At 35.6% G+C, this 22,029-nt stretch overlaps 2 protein-coding genes across 2 annotated transcripts; both read right to left on the reverse strand.

Moving 5' to 3' along the window:
* Nucleotides 1-4,283: 4,283 nt before the first annotated feature.
* LOC102907124 (olfactory receptor 4A5-like) lies at nt 4,284-5,215 on the reverse strand. Its single transcript, XM_015991432.3, has one exon. It carries the CDS (start codon nt 5,211-5,213, stop codon nt 4,284-4,286), a length of 930 nt encoding a protein of 309 aa, XP_015846918.2. The 5' UTR covers nt 5,214-5,215.
* Nucleotides 5,216-14,136: 8,921 nt separating this feature from the next.
* On the reverse strand, nt 14,137-15,075 carry LOC102906814 (olfactory receptor 4A5-like). Its single transcript, XM_006998643.4, has one exon. The coding sequence runs from the start codon at nt 15,073-15,075 to the stop codon at nt 14,137-14,139; it is 939 nt and encodes a 312-aa protein (XP_006998705.4).
* Nucleotides 15,076-22,029: the final 6,954 nt, after the last annotated feature.

A 22,029-nucleotide genomic window follows, 5' to 3' on the forward strand; every position in this document is an offset into this window, starting at 1 on the left:
AGAAATGGATGAGATCTACATGAACAACCTGGTCATGAGTGGGAACAATGAAGGGCAACGGTCGAGGGAAAAAGAGTGGGAGATCCTAGCTGGATCAAGAAAAGAGAGGGAGAACAAGAAATAGGAGACCATGTTAAATGAAGACCACATGAGAAGGGGAGGAAGCAGAGAGCTAGGGAGGCCCACGGAGATCCACAAAGATACCCCCACAAAAGACTGCTGGCAATGGTCGCGAGACGGCAGGAACTGACCTACTCTGGTGATGGGATGGCCAGACACCCTGTTAGTTGTGCCATAAACCCCATCCAAGGAAGGTCTGAGGAATCTGGATGCAGACATCCACGGCTGGGCCCCTGGTGGAGCACTGGGATTCTAATTAGTGAGAAAGAAGAGGGTTTATATGAGCGAGAATTGTTGAAGCCAAGGTTGGATAAAGCACAGGGACAAATAACCAAATGAATGGAAGCACAGGATCTATGAACCAAAGGCTGAGGGGCCCCCAACTGGATCAGGCCCCCTGAACGGGTGAGACAGTCATTTGGCTTGGTCTGTTTGGGAGGCAGCTGTGTGTTGGTGCCGGGTCCTGGGCTCGTTGCATGAGTTGGCTGTTTGAATCCTGGGACCTATGCAGGGACGCTTGGCTCGGTCTGGGAGGGGGGGACTGGACCTGGCTGGACTGAGTCTACCAGGTCGATCCCGGTCCTCGGGGGAGACCTTGATCTGGAGGAGGTGGGAATGGGGGTGGGGTGGGGGGGAGGGGGAAGGGGGCGAGAGTGGGAGAACAGGGGACTCTGTGGCTATTATGTTGAACTAAATGATGTTGTAAAATAAATTTACAAAAAAAAAAAAAAGAAAAAAGAAAAGAAAAGAAAAAGAAAAAAAAGACAATTTATTTCCCAAAGGAACTTCCCAAATTGGAAAATAAACTCTATATGGAAATCTCCTGAAATGTTCCCTCTAAATGGTAAAAGCATGGTCAAAGGACACAAAATTGAGTTCACTGATTAATCACTTGGGTCTTATTGTAGGGCAGTACCTAATTATTCACAGTTTCATGTATGTAATTTTCCAAGTTATTCAGCCAGATGAGTCTTTGATAAATGGGCAATCAGCAAACCTAGACATTGTCAATGCTGTCCAGGAAGTAGTTTTTCACAATTTAGGTAAGATTCATATTTTTGTCTCATATGACTCATATCATTTTGTCCTTCAAAGAATAGAGGTTTTTTTTATCTGTATATATTAAACAAATAACATCCCGATACATACACATACATTACTCATGAAAATGTTAATTAGTACAGTTATTTTGAAATTTAAGATGTAGGCTTCTTTTCATTCTTTTCTTTTTTATTTTTTTTTAAATAGATTCTTTTTTCCAGTTGTATTTGGTTCTAACCTAGATCTCTAGACTATCCAGTCTCTATTCCCTGGCCATCCAGACCATATCAGCATGGGCTCTTCATGGTGTTGGCCTCAAATTAAACCAGACAATGGCTGGACACTCCCACAAGCTCTTTGCCACCACTGACCCAGTACATCTTGCAGACAGGAAAAATTATAGGTTGAGAATTTTGTAGTGGAATTGGTGTCCAGGTTTCTCTTTCTGTAGCCTTCAGAGTACCTTCCCATGCCAAAGAGACTAAAATGTAGGGACGAAGGCCCCATGCAGGCATCAACTCGACCTCTCTACTTTCAAATGAGCTGTGTGGATGTTGTCCTTAGTGGCCCCACTGTCAGTTTTCAGAGAGAGAGAGATCTCTGTCCTAGCATCTTCCTGAGTTGTTTAGGGATCTCTATGGGACTGGCTCAGCTAACAACTCAAACAAATGCAATCTTGCCCCACCACTGGAAGCCTTGCCTGATTACAAAAGATGACTAGTTTGCACTCCATATTCTCTCTTACTAGAAGTCTTCACTAGGGTCACCCTCGTAGATTCCAGGAAGTTTCCACTGTACTGAGTTTTCACACCAGCCCCCAAATACCATTTAATTTCAACTGTCTTTCCCTACACTCCCTCTGTCTATCTCTTCCACTCCATCCCCTGTCTGCTCACTTGGTTCCCCATCCTTATCTGCCTCCAGTCTACCTGCATTATAAAACTAAAAATTAAATTTCCATGGAACATAGCTCTACCCCTCTAAAGGTTCTAAATCAACATACCACAGAAATACTTGAACTTGGCTGGTTTTGTGTGTTGACTTAATACAAGCTAGAGTTACCAGAGAGGAAGGAGCCTCAGTTGAGGAAATGCCTCCATGAGATCCTGCTGTAAGGTATTTTCTCATTTAGCATCAATGAGGGAGGGCCTAGCCCATGATGGGTGGTGCCATCCTTGGGAAGGTGGTCCTGGGTTCTGTAAGAAGGTGGGATGAGATAGCCGTGGAAGCAAGCCAGTAAGCAGTATTCCTCCATGGCCTCTGCATCAGCTCCTGCCTCCAGGATCCTGCCCTGTTTGAGTTCCTGTCCTGACTTCCTTCAGTGAAACAGTAAAGCTGAAGTGTAAACCAAATAAACTCTTTCCTCCCCAACTTGCTTTTTAGTCATGGTGTTTTATCACAGCAATAGAAACCTGAATTAACATACCCATGTTCATTGCTTATCTCTCATAATAATCAGAATATTAAAGATGCAAGGTACCACTATATACTAGTTAGAATGCCCATTTTTTTTAGAAACTCAGATGATTTCATTATAAGAAAAATGGATGGAACTGAAGATCATCAGTTTAAATAAAGTAGGCCAGACTCCAAAACAAATGTGTTTTCTCTGATTCACAAAATCTTGACTCAAATAAACAATCATCAAATTCAGTAAGGAAGGACTCTAAATAATTTCAAAGGAAAAGAGAAGCTCATGGGAAGAATTAATATAAAATTTAGCTTGAATTTTCTAATATGTATTATCTAAATTTCACTGATATGTGTCAGAAGTGGGACAAAGAGGGGAAGAAAGTGAACCAGCATGAGGAAGGATGACATGGGAAGGATCTTATGTAGGGAAATATGAACAAAATTCAATGGCACATGTGTCTGAAAACATGATAATTAATATCTCCATTAATATACTATCTAAGACAATAACTTAAAAATCTCCAGCAATATCAAGTTCTTACAAATATTAAAAACATGTGAAACTGTAAATTGGTGCCAGCTCAAATATACAAAAGACTCTTGAAGTTTCTTATGAAGTCAAAGGTAAGTTAACCACTAAAACTAGTTCTGTTACTCATAAGTATTTATTCAAGTTTAAAGACAATTTAGCCATGAATATGCATGTACATTTCATATGTTACTCATAATTTCAGGTATCTGAAAATAATACAGATAACTCCAAATTGGAAAGAGATTTAAAAAACTAGTAAATACATATAAAATGGAATATTACTGTGTAGTAAATTGATATTCCATATAAGCATACATAAATCTAACATAAGCACATAAAATTAAATTCATTATACAATAGAAAATAAGACAGATTAAAAGTCTACATAATATATCTATAAACCATAATCCTTTCTTATGATTGTGAATGGTTATATTCTCTCAAAATTACCTTATTTATTAACTGAAATTAATGGGCAATTTTCTTCTAAATCCTATTTCAATAGTAATTGAGATAAATTATGTTCAAGTAAGCTTAGTGTTCTGTATTATGGGAGCAAAGCATATATCTTTTGTACATTTCCTGAAATTCACTTTTAATTGATTCTAATATCAAAGGCTACTTTACTATTTTTATGGATTTACATTTAAAGAGTTTCCCAGAGAAATCTATTGAGTAGAGGATATTATCTTATTTTGTTTTTAGTTATGTTTTAACTGAAATAGAAATATATAACTTTATACCTCCCTATTCCTACCTCCAGTACCTCCCAGCTGCCTTCCCTTGAATGCATCCTATGCCCCCTCTACTCTCAAGTTGATAGTCTCCTGGGCCTTTTTATTATTGTAATAAACATATGTATATATATGTGTGTATATATATATATACATGTATATACATATACATACATACATACATATATACATATATATACATACATATATATATACAAACATAAAGATATATAAATATAACTGGCTTAATACATTTTTGTTGCTTGTGTGTATATGGTTTCAGGGTTAACCTCTCCACTAGACAACCAATAAGGGGGCTAATTCCTGGGAGAGGCAAATTCTCATTCCTGAAGGAGTTACCTGTAATTATTCAATATTGTCTTTTGCTAGACTTTTCACTAATTGTTCCTGCACAATTAGATACATGTTCACTGAGAAGACAATCATATTCTATCTGTAGTTAACATTTTACACCAGAGTTTTTCCATACAATTTTTCATCTCTGAATTTCTCAAAGTGTATATTAAAGGATTTAGCATAGGAGTGAAAACTGTATAAAATACAGTAATGAATTTGTCAATAGAAAAGTTATAAATAGGTCTGGCATACATGAAAATGCAGGGAACAAAAAAGAGAACAACCACCATGATGTGGGAGCTGCATGTGGACAGGGCTTTGCGCCTTCCTTCCTGACTGTGATTCTTAAGAGATCTTAGGATGATTCCATAGGACAGTATGAGAAGTATAAAGACAATAATGCACATGGCCCCACCATGGGCAATGAGAGTAAGACCAATTATGTAGGTGTCAGTACACACAAGTCCCAATAATGGGGACATGTCACACATAAAGTGGTCAATAATATTCGGACCACAGAAAGGAAGGTTGAAAACAAAGACAATTTGAATCAGGGAGTGGGTAAAACCTCCAAGCCAGGAAAATATCAACAAGATGATACAAACCCTTCGATTCATAATGGTTAAATAGTGCAATGGCTTACAAATTGCCACATAGCGATCATAAGCCATTGCCACCAGAATGACAATCTCTGTACCACCAAATAAATGCTCTATAAAGAGCTGACTCATGCAAGCTGTGAAGGAGATGGACTTTTTATCACAGACTAAGTCCATAATCAACTTTGGTGAGATGGAAGTGGAATAAACAATGTCCAGGAATGAAAGACAGGCAAGGAAGAAGTACATTGGAGAACCCAAGGAGGGGCTGGCAATCACTGTCACCACAATGAGCAGGTTGCCCATAATTGTCACAATGTAGATGAGTAAAAACATGACAAATAATACTTTTTGCCCAGCAGGATCCTGAGTGAGTCCCAGAAGGACAAATTCCGTCACATTGTTGCTCTCTCCCATTGGCCCTTCAGAGCACTAGTGTCAAAGATGACATCTCATCAGAACAAGACTTTGTGATGTTGTGAACATGATTCCATTATGACATGGAGAATATCATCATCATTTTCTTCTACAATGATGAACCTGTAGTAGATATTAAGTAAACACTTCTTAAGTTCTGCTTCTATGAAACCAAACAGATTTTCTGTTTATAATTCTATTTCTTCTACGATTATTATATTAACCCTATAACTAGCACCCTATTTCTCATTACCTACTTGGTCCCATGTTTTATTGTCATCGCTGAAGTTGATATATTTAAAACACATTAAATCACCACTGCCACCAATAATGACAAAAAAATAACTCTTACTTTTCAGAAATCTGGTTTCTATGGTATTAATAAAGCTTCATTATATCAAATAAAATAGAAGCATTTTTGTAACTCATTTTGTCTGATAAGCCTGTCTCCAAAATATGATCTTGATTTCTAAGAGCATAAAGCTCATTGCCATGATATAGTAACATTTAGGCATATGACTTGTACTTCTCAAAAGACTTTCAGTCTGCATGGATCTTTCAAGGAAATTTAAGGGATTTTACTTGAAACTGCATCAAGTAATTACAAATGCATTTGAAACATTTTTGTCTATGGCAATTGTTTGAACTAGTTGTTATGAGACTTCCCAGGAACTACAGTTTTGGCACCACATCCTTGATTTTACTTAATTCAAATAACTCAGAAATCTTCTAGCCCGTGGCATCATTAAATCTTTATCAGTAGTTAGTTTTTTCTTGCTCTTAAAAGACATAGGTAGTAAAACAGGAGAAAACAGAAACTTAAAACTGGGATAGGGAATGCTATTATTAGTTTTAAGTATCAACTTTTTGGTTTACAATTTGTTCAACTAGGTATTCAGTGTGTACATCCAGGAAAGCAGTGTCTTAAAAAGAAAAGCCAATCCTCCAGATAGGAAGGCACTAGTCTGGGTCATTTTCTAAATTAGTTACAAATATGTCACAATTCACACAGAAAGAAATGATTAGATGAGATAATTTCACAATCTTTCCAAACTGTCTAATGGTAATTAATGCAACCTGTTTTTTCACTTGGCTAACATTTTTTTTTCATTTATGCATTTGGAAAAATTCTAATCACTGATAAATGAGATATAGTAACTACAATGATGACATAATGACTCCAGTTATCTTATTGACAGTGTGTAGATAGGACTCATAACATATTTTCAAGAAGAACACATGTCAGTGTTGGATAATATGGATTCTGAAATCATTTGGCTACATTCAATCTCAAGCAGATTCCCTTGCCATGAAATTGACCTTGGCCTATATCATAAATCTCTCAATGTTCCACTCCATCATTTTATCAGAGGAGCACACTTAGATTCACCTTTATTTTGTGACTTTGTTGCTGCAAGTACAGACAGAATGTATAAAGCACTGCTCAAAGTCTTTTCCAATATGCATACGATAGCAGTACGTAATGTTTTGAGAAGGACAAAAATCATCATAATTCCTGTCATAGAAGAATTACTGACTTAGTGCAAGAATAATACTATATCTATTTTGCATAGATAAGTAAAAGGAATATTTATTGACCTGTGAATGAATATAGTATGCCTAGAAGCAAGCAAGAGGATTCTGTTTGCATGGATTCAATAGTGGAGTGGAGCATGTGAAAGAGTTTATGAGCTCTAATAAGAAGCTTAACATGATGCTCTCTCTGTGTGTACACTTTCTATTATTCCAGCATCTGATTCAGCTAATTCAGGAGATCAGCACTTACAAAAGCTACAGGCAGCAAACAGCACTCCTGTTGAATGACAAAATAGATTGTTGTGCATCCAGTACTCAACCTTCCATGTCTTACTTTCATTAATGTTTTGCACCTTCACTTTTATTTACTAATAGTTTGCCTGAAAAAATCTCTTTGTCCAGTTTAAGAATTTCAAAACAGAGTGAAAATGAAGATTTTAAATCTAAATTGTTCTGTGTAAGAAAAGAAAAAATAGACAACAATCAGGTTATGAAACTATAACCAAATGTTCTCTGTATGTTCAAATAAACTTTTGTGTTTATTTAATTTGCCCTATTCTTTTCCCCCTCATGAGATTGTCTGACCATCTATAAATGCATGTACTACAGTATATCACATGAATACACACCTCATATTCCATATCATAAAGTTTCCAAAAGTTGGGTACCATGATAACTCTCTAACAATATTGTGGTGATATATTGTGTACCCCAATAAAGCTTACCTGGATATCAGGGGACAGAGCCAGCCACTAAATTAGACATAGAGGGCAGGTATTGGCGGCACACATCTTTAATCCTATCACTCAGGAAGCAGAGATAGATCTGTCTGGATCTCTGTGAGTTCAAGCCCACACTGGGCTACATGAAAGAAACAGAACCAGGTAGTGGTGACACACACCTTTAATCCCAGAAAGTAATATGGCAGGACATAGAAAGGTAAATAAGGCATGAGGAAACAGGAGCTCGCTTTCTTGAAGCTGAGAATTTCATAAAGGTAAGCCAATGGCTGGCTGTTTGCTTCTCTGATCTTTCAGCTTTCACCCCAATATCTGGCTCTGTGTTTTTTATTATAAGACCATTTAAGATTCATGTTACACACTATGATTGTGCTTTCAGCACTAGTCAATAAAGATTTTTCTGGAAAACTATTTTCACACAATTTTCAATAGCATTATGGTACTTTAACATAGAAATTAGAAGTATCTAAGTGAAAGTATATGACCAACAGTCTGATCATAGGTTGTTGTTTTTTTCTGTGTATATGTACTAACATGTTGGTTGGTATCACTTAAGATTCATACATAAAATTAACCCATTATAAGCTTCAAAACCATAAAGCATTTTTTGCCTATACTCAAACACATGATATATATAATATTAAATTTGCTAATACAAATATACATGTGATTTTTTCTTTGATAAATGTCTTGGAAATTATAATATAAAGTATTAAATTAATTTTAATTGTTATTCACATAGCATTCAAATGGTTTTAAATTGGTAAATAGAAAATAGGCACCAGCCAGGTTATGAAACTAAAAGCAAATGGACTCTGTATGTTCCAATGAACTTCTGTGTTTTTTTTTCACATTACTTTGCCCTATTCACATGCTGCTCATGAGACTCTCTAACCTTCAAGAAATACATAGTACATTGTAAAAATACTTACCTTGTATTCCAAGTTCAATACTTCAAGTACTCATATCTTGCATTTGTCCTCAGTGGAGGGAATCATGAATTCTTTTATTAGAGAATGCTGTAGTTTATAAACATATTAGTACACTTGTGAAGACAGGTACAAAGATATTAAGACATACTACCACTACTTCACTGTAGAAATGTGACTGAAATTTCTTAGCTGCTGTGAAAATAATAGACAAAAGTAAAGTTACTTAGTTCACACAAATATATATAAATTCACTAAATTAGTGAAGGCTAATTATTCAAACCCATTTTACAGTCACACATAAACAAAAGATAAACATTAAAGAGAGTTATAAGAATTTTTGTCCTTTCAGTCTGTTTTGGTGAAGCAGATAAAAAGATATTTCCTTGAGGATTTACCAAAGCTACCATGTGTTCAGCTCTTCAATATTTCTAACATTTAAATAACAATAGAAAAGCAGAGATTAAGTACTTGGCAAAGCTGATGACATCTTCTTCATAAGTGGAGCAGCCTCTTCAGTCTTTTACTAACTCCAGGGCAGTTGACACCTTCCACAAACTTCAATAAACAGTGGATATAAAAGAAGACAATAACTTGAGGACTAAATAAGAAGACATCTTCTACCTCAAGTATAACTGAGTTTTCAAAAATCCATTGGGTCATTCTAATAAATAATCTTTCATTTATGTATATAGATAATCTTACATGTACATGTGGCTCTGTGTCAACATTTCCAATAAATGAACTTGTTAGAAGGCCTGGCAGAAAATTAAATGAAATATCTCCTGGACAGGCTTATTCTTCTGAACAATCTCTAGAGGAAAGGTGCTGAGTTACTCACAAGGAGAGTAATTAAATGCCAAGGGACATGAGAAATCTATAATGTTACACATACAATTCTAAAGGGTCACTACTTCCCTTTCTTGGTATCAGAAGGTACTATGCATCCCACTGAAGAACAAAAGTTATCAACACCCTTACACAGCAGTAATCCTAAAATAGTGACTGGTAAATCAGGATAGTCCATTGGTATAATAGAGGTACTAAACTCTTGGAGGTAACAAACAGCTATCAAAGTGGACTGAAGGCCTACTCCTGAAGAAGGAGCTCATTCCTAGTACTGTGAACCTAGCCAAGTACATGGGGCTGGACAGGAGGTCATAGATGCTAGAGGAAATCTTAGTACTACCATTTTGTTAAATTGATATGGTATCCAACTGCCTTCTAAGTGCTTAACTCTATACCCATACACTAGTGTAATCTTTTACCCTTATAAAATCACGTTCTCCTTGCAGTAGACAAACATTATTAAAGAGATCCACAACTAGGCAAAGAAAAGTGAATAATTGACTATGGAGTGTTTAGCCTTACATGGCTCATCTCTGCCACATTTCCTCCCCCTCCAAGGCTCAGAAAACATAGTCAAAGTAGAGACAAAATGTCTGTAAGTGCCAACAATCAGGGAGGACTATGTCAAATCATTGTCATTCTAACATGATATAGTCACTAAACCATGAACTCACAGTGGCCAGGTTTACCTAGACAAGACCTTTACAAGATCAAGTCAGTCTACATTCTGGGTCTCACATCCCACTGAGGAGCTATTTGTAATTGAAAGTTAATGAGAATGGCCCTATATCATACACACATGAGCAACACTAATTGGATCTATGAATTAAACAGAGAATGTTGTTTGTTTTTGCTCTTTTTTCAGGGGCCACTACCCAGCTCCCAAATAAATCACACATGGAGGCTTATTCTTATTTATGCATGCCTGGCCCTAGCTTGGTTTAGTTTCTAGCCAATTTTTCTTAACTTAACTTATCCTGCATTTGTCTCTACAAATGCAAAATGAACAAAAGTAATGCACCTTAAAATAATATTTCCTAACAAGATGGCATGAAGTTAGGAGGAGAAATGTTCAGATAGTGTTCTGGGAGTGTTAGGAGAAGGAAATATGGAGAGGATATGATCAAAATTCATTGTATATGTATATGAAAATCTTAATGAAAGCTATCAGGGTCCATCCCCAAAAGCTTTCTCCCAGAGTCCAAGGAAGAATCTACAACCAGCTTGGAATCTACTAAGATGAGGGTGTCAAAAATCTATACACACCATGCTCAGCCTATCCACTTTATTGTCCTAAGTAATCTTTAACTAAATATACAGCTTCTTTTCATCTCTCTTAGCTCCTCTCTTGCCTATCTATCCATTTCTCTGCTGTTCTCTCTTTGTTCTACCTTAGTTCTACCCTGAGTCTCTGAAGTTTCCAGTTTTTATACACATCCAATCAGCAACTCTTTGGCCAAAGCAAGGTCATAAGGCTTGAATTCTTTTAAGGTCATAAAAGCAGATAAGAGTTTATACCAGGCAGTGACTGTTAGGCTTTCTTTATGACTCAAGGTGGGAGTGATTTATAAAAGCCTCAATGAGGAGGGGGATGGGAGGAAGGAGGACAGGGGAATCTGTGGCTAATATGTAAAATTAAATTAAATTATAAAATTAAATAATAATAATAATAAATTAAAAATTTAAAAGTAATGAGATTATACAGAAATCTTGATGTATCAATTTAATATCCATTGGATAGACATGTTTAAAGGAGACTACCAAATCTCATGGTTTTTCTCATTTTTGAGAAAATTGTATATGTTGCTTTCTATAATTATCATATTAATTTATTGCCAACAACATTCAAATATTTGCTATATTGGATAGACATTTTTGTCTACTATGTTGTTCATAGTTTTTTAAAGCACACACTAATATTTTATTACAGTTTTGTTATTTGTATTATCTTTATGATTAGTGAATTGGTGATGTTGAACAATATGTTCTGTATCTCTTATATTTGGTTATATTTTTTGAGAAATTTCTGATCAGAACCTTTGTTGATTTTAAGCAGATTATTTATTTTCTTACAGTTTGGTTGTGTGATTTTTCAATATTTTTATATTGAATTCTCCACTAATAAATGGCTTTAAATATATTTTTAAAAAGCCTCAGTGAACTATTAATGGCAACAGGGTCGAATGAGAGGGACAGAGACCGTAAATCAATTAGGTAAATCTAAGAAGGGAAAAAAGGGTATCCCTGTGTAATATTGCATTCCTAAGTGTGGTTAGATAATAAGCTAATTAGTAAAACAAGGTGAAAATAAGTACAAAGTGTTAATAATTTGTCAGGGTGAGGTTAGCTTGTGGCAGCACTTTCCTATCTGCTGGCAAGGTAAGCCCAGGGCATGCTGGTTCCTTATCTATCTAAAGACTGTGAATCAACAAATTCAAACATGTCCTTGGATGTCTGAGAATATCTCAAATGAGATACTTTTGCCTGGATGCTTAACACTGACCAAATGCCTGCTAATGAAGGAATTTCAGGAAGGCAGACCTCTAAGTTTACACTGGAAAAGGAACAAAGACCTGGTTGTGGGAAACAGTTATTTGCTTGTATAACTGTTTTCACACACAGCTAAAGAAAAGTTATCCATATGCCCCAAACGTATAGTGGAAACTATGCCCAATAAATGATCAATCACACTGTTATAAGTTCTTGGGAAATGAATCAAATGGGAAAGCTACAAGAGCACACAGGAAGTCTACTGCAGGAAAAACTCATTCAAAAGGCAATAACCCCAAAACACTTCATGTTTTGGCTTCAACCTCCACCAGAGCCCCTGACTATAATGGGCCAGCCTTGTCAGTGCCAGATGAGTTCCCATTTCATATTTCTGCAGCTATCAGCAAACTCTCATCGATTAGACCAAAATGCTGTAATGTTAAAATGAAAAAGATTATAGATAAAATGATCAATGAACTGTTACACAATATGAAACACTTTGGAGAAACAATAAATGTGTAAATCAGTCTAAAAGAAGCTTACCCTGTTTCCCTGCCCAGCCATAACCTGGCAGAGTACAGCCTTACTCTGGCATTGGAGAGAGACTCTAGCCAAGAAGCTCTTGGTCTCTGAAAAGAGAACTTGAATTGAAGAATCTGTTGTAGCTGACATTTCTTGAAAAGATAGTCAGCTACAGTTCTGAGCAATTGATAGGGATGGTGATATCTGAGTTCAATTTTCTATGATATGGGGCCCTGATGATTCCATTTCATTCAATCAGTCCCCTTTTCCATCCTTTTTATTCTTACTTATGTTGTGTCATAAGATACTTTCCTCTCCTGATGGTAAACATAGTTCCTTCCAGTATGAAAGCTAGCCAATAGGGATGAAATTTCCAGGTTAGTATCACCTTGGTTTATCCAAGGTCTATGATTCAAGTATGCATTGTCTTTAGCAGTAGGATCCTAAGATAAAGTTCTGAAAGTTAACCAAGGACAATGATAATAGTCTGCAGTTTCAGGGACCTCACTGACTAACAACTCAAAAATAAGTAACCTTTACTGGCATAGGATTTTAACTGATAGTCTATAGTGTCCATCCACTCATCCACCCATCCCCATTATAAGACATTCCTGCTTTGTTTGTTTGTTTGTTTGTTTGTTTGTTTGTTTGTTTGTTGAGACAAGGTTTCTCTGTGTAACTACCCTGGCTCTCCTAAAACTTCCTCTGTAAACCAGGCTGGCCTCAAACTAACAGAGATCTGCCTGTCTCTGCCTCCAGAGTGCTGGGATTGAAGGTGTGCACCACCAGTGCTGCATTATAGAGTATTCTCATTTAAATTATTTACATATGTGTCTGTACATATGTATATGTTTTAGGGAGCATCTACATTAGTAGTTTTCTACATAAGTTTTTTTAAAGGCTTTTGTTGTCACTTATCCCTTCCCATACTACCTCCTCTACCCTATATCATACCATACTCCATTTAATCTTTTCCTTTTCTCCCTTTCATACTACACACATTCTATCTTCTTAAGTTGAAATTCCCCAATTGCCCTGAATAATTTTCTGACTTTTATGGATAATTCAATTTAAACTCATATACCTAAAGGTGCACATGAGAAAGAACATGCCTCTTTTTATTTCTGGGCCTGTGTTACCTAAACTCAGAATGACTATTTTAAGCTCTATATATTTATGTGCCAATTTCATAATTTCATTTTTCTTACAACTTAATGAAATCCCTTTGTATGTATGTACCACATACATACACAAGCCATTCATCATTCGATACAAGTACAGGCTGGCTTTTTGTTTTTCTTTCTTTCATGGCATGAATGTGAATATTTACTTACATTTTTATTTTTAGCATTAACTAGGCCAAGAACCTTTGCCCAGAAAGGACATAAGAGCTATGAGAGAACCTACTACTACTATTTTGCTAAATGGACATAGAATAAAACTGAGCTATAAATAGCCCATCTAGATGAAAATCTTTTGGCAATTGGTGAGTGCTGGGAGAAGAAGAGTTGGTTTTCTTCAGAGTTGTTGCTCTTGGAGCATAGCATACTCCATAGATGACTCTATACTCATACACATATTGGTAGACTTAGGTTGAATCAGTGGTTTTTAAAAAGTACACATGATATTGGGAGGAAAATTTGTAAGAGAAGGATAGAGGGGGAGTTGAAGGGGAGAGAATGAAGTGTAGACCTGATCAAAATACATCACATGTATGCATGCAAATTTAGTATAAAAGCTCAAAAGATAATGTATTCTCCTTTTCTGGGGGCTTCATATAATGAAAAGCATGTTTAAGATTCATTGAGTAGACAACATAAACCTTTGTTAGAATTTATTCCCATTGATTGTATACAGCTAATAATTTCTTACTCTATTTGAAGTTAAAATTTTATGCCAGAGTTTTTGCATGCAATGTTTCATCTCTGAATTTCTCAAAGTATATATTAAAGGATTCAACATAGGAGTGATAACTGTATAAAAAACAGAGATAGATTTATCGATGGGGAAGTTGGAAACAGGTCTGGCATACATGAAAATACAGGGAACAAAAAAACAGACAACTACCATGATGTGGGAACTGCAGGTAGAGAGGGCTTTACGTCTCCCTTCTTGACTATGAGTCCTGAGAGAGTTTAGAATTATTCCATAGGAGACTAGGAGAAGGATAAAGACTATTATGCAGCTTACTCCACCATTGGCAACCACAGTGACACCAATGAAGTAAGTGTCAGTGCATGCAAGTCCCAATAATGGATACATGTCACACATGAAGTGGTCAATGACATTGGGACCACAGAAAGGAAGGTTATAAACAAAGAGAATTTGAAGCAGAGAGTGAACAAAACCTCCTGTCCAGGCCACTCCCAATAGCAGGATACAGACCCGTCGATTCATGATGGTCAAATAGTGCAGTGGTTTACAGATGGCCACATAGCGATCATAGGCCATCGCCACCAGAAAGAAGACCTCAGTACCACCAAATAAATGCTCTACAAAGAGCTGGACCATACAAGCTGTGAAGGAGATGGTCTTTTTATCGTGGAGTAAGTCTGTAATCAACTTGGGTGAGATGGTATTACAGTAAACAGCATCCAGGAGTGAAAGGCAGGCAAGGAAGAAGTACATTGGGGAGCCCAAAGAGGGACTGGAAATAATTGTAAACACAATGAGCAAATTTCCCACAATTGTCACAATGTAGATGATTAAAAACATCACAAATAATGCTTTTTGCACAGCAGGATCCTGAGTGAGACCTAGAAGGATAAATTCTGTGACATTGTTGTTCTGGCCCATTGATCCTTTCATAAGGCTTCAGAGAAAAAATACATAAGAACAAGGCCTGGCATGGAGCTGTGTACGTGACCATGGGTCCATTATGGCATGGAGCACACGATTGTCCTTATCTGCTTTGGTCATGAACCTGTAGTGGACATTTAATAAACATTTCTAAATTACCATTACCAAGAGCTGAGCACGTCTTCTGTTGATCCTGTTTCACTTAAAATACTTTTCTTAAGCATATAAGAATTGGAGTCTATCTCAAGATTTCAATGGATCTCTATATCATCCTCATTCATACACTTAAGCTTTTTATTTAAAATACATTATGTTTTAGCATAGTTGTTAGCTACCAAATAGTGAATGTGTTCCTGATTTATATGAGCTTAATCTCTTTAGTGTCATTAAAGTCTAAATTTATCAACTACCATAAAGTAACTTTTTGGAGGGGGTTGTGGTGTGGGGAATATCTTTAAAATATGATCTGTAACTTCAGGAGCAATCAGCTTATGGCTATGATGTTACACATGATCTTCACATCTAAAAGGGATTTCTGTTTTCTTGTATATCTTATTCAATTTTAAAAGATTGACCATGAAGCAACATCAAACAACTATAGAAGTACTTAGTACATTTCTGTCCAGAACAGTGATTTCACCTGATTCTTTCTCTGAAGAATTCCAGTAGTTGTCATAATTCTCCCCATTACATCATAACACTACAGCATTCAAGGAGATCAAATACAGTTTAACTGAAATCTTTTGACCCAAGACTGTTAGTGACTATTTCATCGGCTGCTAATATGTTTCAGAAACCTTAAAATGGGAGGAACAGTGAAACAGAAGAAAATAGAAAATGGTAGAGCACTAGAGAACAGCCTATACATTATACACAAACCTTCCTGCTTAAAAAGTACTCAAGCAGAAATCCAGACAAGCCCAGAGCATCAAAATAAAAATGGAAACGTCATGTCCTACATGGAAAAGCCAGCACCCAAGTCCTTTTCTAAATGTCTGTTGTCACACCAAAAGTCAGTCACTAAGGAAAATTATTTCAAAATGCTTCCAGGTAAACAATCTACATGTATACTCCTGCAGCCCTTTCTCTTTCTATTCTACTGATTTATTTTCTCTTTATATTTGCACAGTCATGTAACAGATTTCAGGCTTACTTCCATATCCTGAAAAATTCTACTTGGTAGTAATTAGGATCTGATAACTACTGTGACCAAATAATGGCTATGTTGCTCTAATTGAATGTTATCTATAGAGGAACCAGTATGTACTGGAAGGCAGTGCACAGGGCAGTGGTGAATGATGAAGAGTCTGAAGTGATGCAGCTCATGTTGCAACTGCAGGTTCATTAACTTGATATGAAGGTAACTTTGGAACCATAACAAACCTCTCTATGCTGCTTCTTCATCATTTCCTCCGGGAGAACATGCTTAGCATGTACCCCCAACACTGTTATTCTTGATATATGAGATAACTAAAGCACCACTTAGCATCCAGTATAAATCTAGATTTATGACTGACATTACCAATGCTTTTAAGAGTTTACTCTGAGCAAAGACAATAAACCATCTCAATCACTATCCACTAAGTAAGAATGATTTTCACAGCCAAGGATGTAAATAGCAGTATATCTTGTAATTCATGAACACCATTTGAGGGATAGATTAAAAATGATATTTTAGGGATTACCTACTTTATCAAAAGTAAACGCTGGCAATATTTACCTGTAAAGAAATTCATTTTGTTTAGAATCAATCAAGAAGATCTTCTGCCATGGATATATTAACTGGGGTAGCAAGGAAACCTTAAGAGAAAGTCTGACAACTGTCTAGAAGCCATGATGCAACTTTTACATGTATCATTCCCACTAGTGTCAAGTACTGATTCAGGAGGTCTGGACAGCAGAAGCCACAAGCTGGTCACAGCACAGCTGCTGAAAAGCTTAAGAGTAAAAGCATTCTGTGTTCAATACATGTTTTCACATCTTACTTCCTGAACATTTAAACATATTTAGTCTCATTGATTATCACTGCTCCATTTCAAGAGGACCAGTCTCCAGAGTGTTTCAATTAAATAGCAAGTATAGAGCCCTCAAGCTATCTAGTATGCTATATAGTTTACATGTACAAAGATTTTATACTACAAACAATATAGAACAGCATAGAGGCATTTAACATTAGCTGTTAAGCTTTTCTAGAAAATAACAATTTTTAAGACATGGTAGCCCTTAATATAACATTTTTATGAATCTTGGTAATAGTATGTAAGAAACTCTCCAATCGCCTTTAATCCCAGCACTCGGGAGGCAGAGCCAGGCGGATCTCTGTGAGTTCGAGACCAGCCTGGGCTACCAAGTGAGTTCCAGGAAAAGGTGCAAAGCTACACAGAGAAACCCTGTCTCGAAAAACCAAAAAAAAAAAAAAAAAAAAAAAAGAAACTCTCCAATCACGGTTTTCTTTATGTATATGTACTAACTTGCTGGCCAACCATCATTTTAAGATTCACATATGAATGCCTACATCAAGCCTCCAAAATACTCATTAAAAACATTCCCCTTTTACTCTAACACATTTAGTGTATATAATTTAAATTTTCTAACATAAATATGTATAAGTACATACTTATTAACATATCATGTAAAATATATCCATTACATAAATAACAAATAATTGTGTTTTATATATTTAGTTATATAATATATAATATGTGTTATTGGTCATTGTGGAAAATAAACATGTCAGTATAAAAAATTAATCCAATATATTTTGTATCATCCAATGAGCTTCTGTGTTTTCCAGATTTATTCTACTAGTTTTGGTACCTCTTTGAAACTTTCTGACCTTTAAAGCTTTGCTTTATTTCAGTACAACACAAGAATATCACATTTTGTTCCTAGTCTGGTGTTGCAAAACTCTTATCTTGTCAGATAAAATCATTGCCTCCTTTACTCAGTATAAATGAAGTATAGAAAGATAAATACATTTATGAAGAGAGATATAAGGACTATCAAATATAATATACTTACTTTATAAAGGTAGTTTAATGTTATTACTTGCTATAATCAAATAAAATGCTACATTCACATATCAGTGTGAGACAGTAACTTAATTAGCAGAAACTAATGTTCAAACTCTGTATGGATAGTAAAAAAATTTATTTAAAATTGTACTTATATAAATTTTTCCCTCTTCTATTGTGATGAAACAAAGTGAGAATCTTCATTTGAGGATTAAAGTAACAAGCTGTTTGTCTAGTTATTAAACATTTTATGTAATTGTAGAAGGCTCGAGATTTAGCCGCATAGAAAACTGAGTGGCACTTTCTCCTAACTCGAGGATAATCTCTTCACTCCTTTACTCATTGAAATAAAATCTTAAGATTCTTATCTTCTAATTAAAAAAGAAAATCATCTTGTATCACCAAGCATCCCAAAAGAAAACTGATATTGTCCACAGACTTCTATAAGTAATGATGAATATAACAAGACAAAATGATACCTTGAAGACTAGATACCAACTACATGTATCTAGCTTGGACACACTGTTTCCAGAGTACCCCATGCCATTAAAAAAGATAAATAATTCCTCTACTTTAGTGCATCATTTTATTTGAACAGGTGACTAGTTATAGCATCAGGGAGAAACTGTGTTCATTATAGATTAATTCGTTAAAATACTTGGAACCAATTCAGAAAAAGAAATCTCTCCTGTATAGGTTTGTTCCCCTGAAAAATCTCAAGGGAGGAAATACTTGTATATTACAAAGTGAGAGTAATTAAATGCCAAATGACACAAAAAGTTATAATGTGAAATAAGAAAAATCCAAAGTGAGATGATTAATAACTAACAGTTGGACAAGTAAACATTATGAAATGTTTTGGAAAGACAAGTAATATTCAATCACCTACAGAAAGCAAGCAGCCCAGACTCCTCAACTACCCACACAATGGCATGGCACTCTCACTCTTGAGAGTGTCAGGGCCCTGCCCAGAAACTCTGAGGTTCCAACAAAAAAACTTTGAAACTGCACTGCAGAATCTTGTGTAGCTGACATAATAATTCTTAAGTAGACTGTCAGCCATACCCATTTGGATAGAGTGGAGAGCTTGGGTAGATTCCATATTCCCTTAATATGGAGTCACAAGTAATTTTATACCATTCTTCAACCCCTTCATCTCAAGCCATTTTGCATTGAATACTTTTTATTTAAAATCGAACTGTCTTCCCTGCATCCCTCCAGCATTTGTTGTTGCTTGTTCTGTTGATCTTTACCATCCTGACTGGGCTAAGATGAAATATCACAGTTGTTTTGATTTGTATTTTCCTGATTGCTAGGGATGATGAACATGTTTAAAAAATATCCCTTAAACAATTTTTTTTTCTTCTAAAGAGAACTCTCTCTTCAGGTCCCAAGCCCATTTTCCAAACAAGTCATTTGGTTTTGTTTATTTTGTTGTTGTCGGTGGTGGCAGTGATGGTGGTGGTAGTGGTGGGTTTTTGTGTTTTTTCTTTTTTCTTTTTCTTTTTTTTTACTGTATTTTAAGTTCTCTATATATCCTGGATATTAATCCTCTGTTAAACGTGCAGCTGGCAATGATTCTCTCCCATATGTAGGCTTCTTCTTCACCTGATTGATTGTTTCTTTACCCATACAGTTTCATGAAGTCTCACTTGTCAATTGTTGACCTTAATTCTTGGACAAAGGGTGTGATAGTAAGGAAGAACATTCCTGCATCTATATCATGTAGGATTCTGCCTATGTTTTCTTCTAGAATTTAAAATGAACTGTAGCCAGGACTTCCACTTATAGTTCTGTAATTAGGCTTATTATCTTCACTAGTCGGTATTTATCGTTGTTATCTTTATTTGCAAATAGAATTTTCTGTGTCAAGAGGCCAGATGGACTCTACTAAAACTTAACTATTTTCATCTTATGTAACAACAGATAAATCCAACATCATATGTAACAGATACATTTATAATTGTGCCTACCCTTGCTGGTGAGTGAGAAAAGATACACAGTGCATATTTTACATTAAAAAAAATCAACTCTGCAATGATCAGATTTCTGAAGGGTTTATTATCACTAGAAGATGAAAGGATTACACATGATCAGAAGTCATTATCTCTTTCTTCTGCCATCTGAGTCCAAAGTACCATTAATGCTTTCTGTTTATCTGAACAAAGTTCCTATAAAGAAAAGAGCATGGAAAATACTCATATGTCAGAAAACTTCTATATTCTTGATAATGAATTGATACACTTCTCTATAACCTTTAGGGTAAAAATACAATAAAATCCAGAAATATATTGAGCAATAGGGTATTGAGAGTATAATTTGTGATAGGTTCTGAAGCAGTCAAAATCTTACTATCATGTATTACAAAATTATAAATATTGAAAAATGAATGTAATAAATGTTTATTCAAGAAATTATTTCTTTGAGAATAAGACCCTCCAGGCTTACCTATATCATTACAAATGATGCTAAACATGTTTTATCCTATAATTACATAGAGATTTTACTTGTCAAATAAAATTATGTTACTAAATATTCCATTTTGTGCTAATTTGAAATTTTCTGTCTTTTAAAGGTCTGAATGTTTCACTTATACACACTAATAAAAAGTAGAAAGATTTTTGTTAACAATGAATATGTTCTTTAAATATTAGTGACAGCACTATCAGTTTATATTACCACATTGTATCACATGTCGATATTTACATGTGTGTTCTTGTGGGTATATATTCATGTGCCTTTTACTCATATTAATATGAACATAACTACAACTCCTGCTTAAAATTGGGGAAAAACCCAAGATCCTTTATTTATTTCCAAAGGAACTTCTCGAGTTGGAGAGCAAAATCCATCTGGGTATCTAGTGAAATTCTCCCTGTAACTGGTAAAACATGATCAAAGGCCAAAATATGAGTTCCACTGACTAACCATTTGCTTTTTAAGCACAGAATAATGTCTGGATATTCAGAGACTTGTGTGGGTAGCCTCATTGTTTGCCTGGCCTGGCAAGCCTTTGATGAATGGGTGATCAATAAATGCAGTGATGGACAGTGATATGAGAGAAAGTGGTTTTCACCACTTGAGGGAAAACTAGAGTAGGCCATTTAGATCTGCAAAGACACATGTCTTGTGAAAATGAGTCTTATTTTATATATTTAACAAATATTGGAAGAATATTATAACACACATATATAATGAAATTGTTGTTATTGATAAAGCAATTAACATATCCATCATCACTCCTACTCATCTATTTTTCTCTGCTGTGGCTCATGATGGTACAATCTGCTCAATTTAGTGAAACTCTATAACTAACATACTTTAATGTGTTGTAGTCCTCATGTTGTATGTTAGATCTCTCCAGTCATCCTATATATTTGCTGTATTATATCAATTCATTTATATCTCCCAGATTTCAGCTCCCATTCCAGTCTGTTCTTGAGTTGATAGCTCCTGAAGTTTCCAAACCTCATCTACAAATAATCCTACAATGAACAGAAACACACAGGTATCTCTTTTGTGTGTTTATCGCACTAACTGGGAGTGTGCAGCCAACAGTGGGCTTTCTGATTCATTTGGTAGTTCTATTTCTAGGTTCTGAGGAACCTACATAGTGAAATGTCGTGTTAGTTTGCTAATTTTCTGAGAACAGTATATGAGAGTTCACTTGTCCTGCATCTTCAATATTATTGGTCATATGACCTTGTGAAATACCCACTTAAACTAAGATAGAATGATATTTCTTTTTTTAACTTTTACATAACTTTTTTATTTTATTTTATAATTTAATTTAATTTTACATATCAGCCACGGATCCCCTTGTTCTCCCCCCTCCTGCCCCCACTGGCTTCCCCCCAGCCCACTCCCCATTCCCTTCTCCTCCATGGCAAAGACTCCCCTGAGGATTGAGTTCAGCTTGGTAGATTCAGTCCAGGCA

The sequence above is a fragment of the Peromyscus maniculatus genome, chromosome 4 (assembly GCF_049852395.1).
Source record: "Peromyscus maniculatus bairdii isolate BWxNUB_F1_BW_parent chromosome 4, HU_Pman_BW_mat_3.1, whole genome shotgun sequence".
NCBI lineage: Eukaryota > Metazoa > Chordata > Mammalia > Rodentia > Cricetidae > Peromyscus > Peromyscus maniculatus.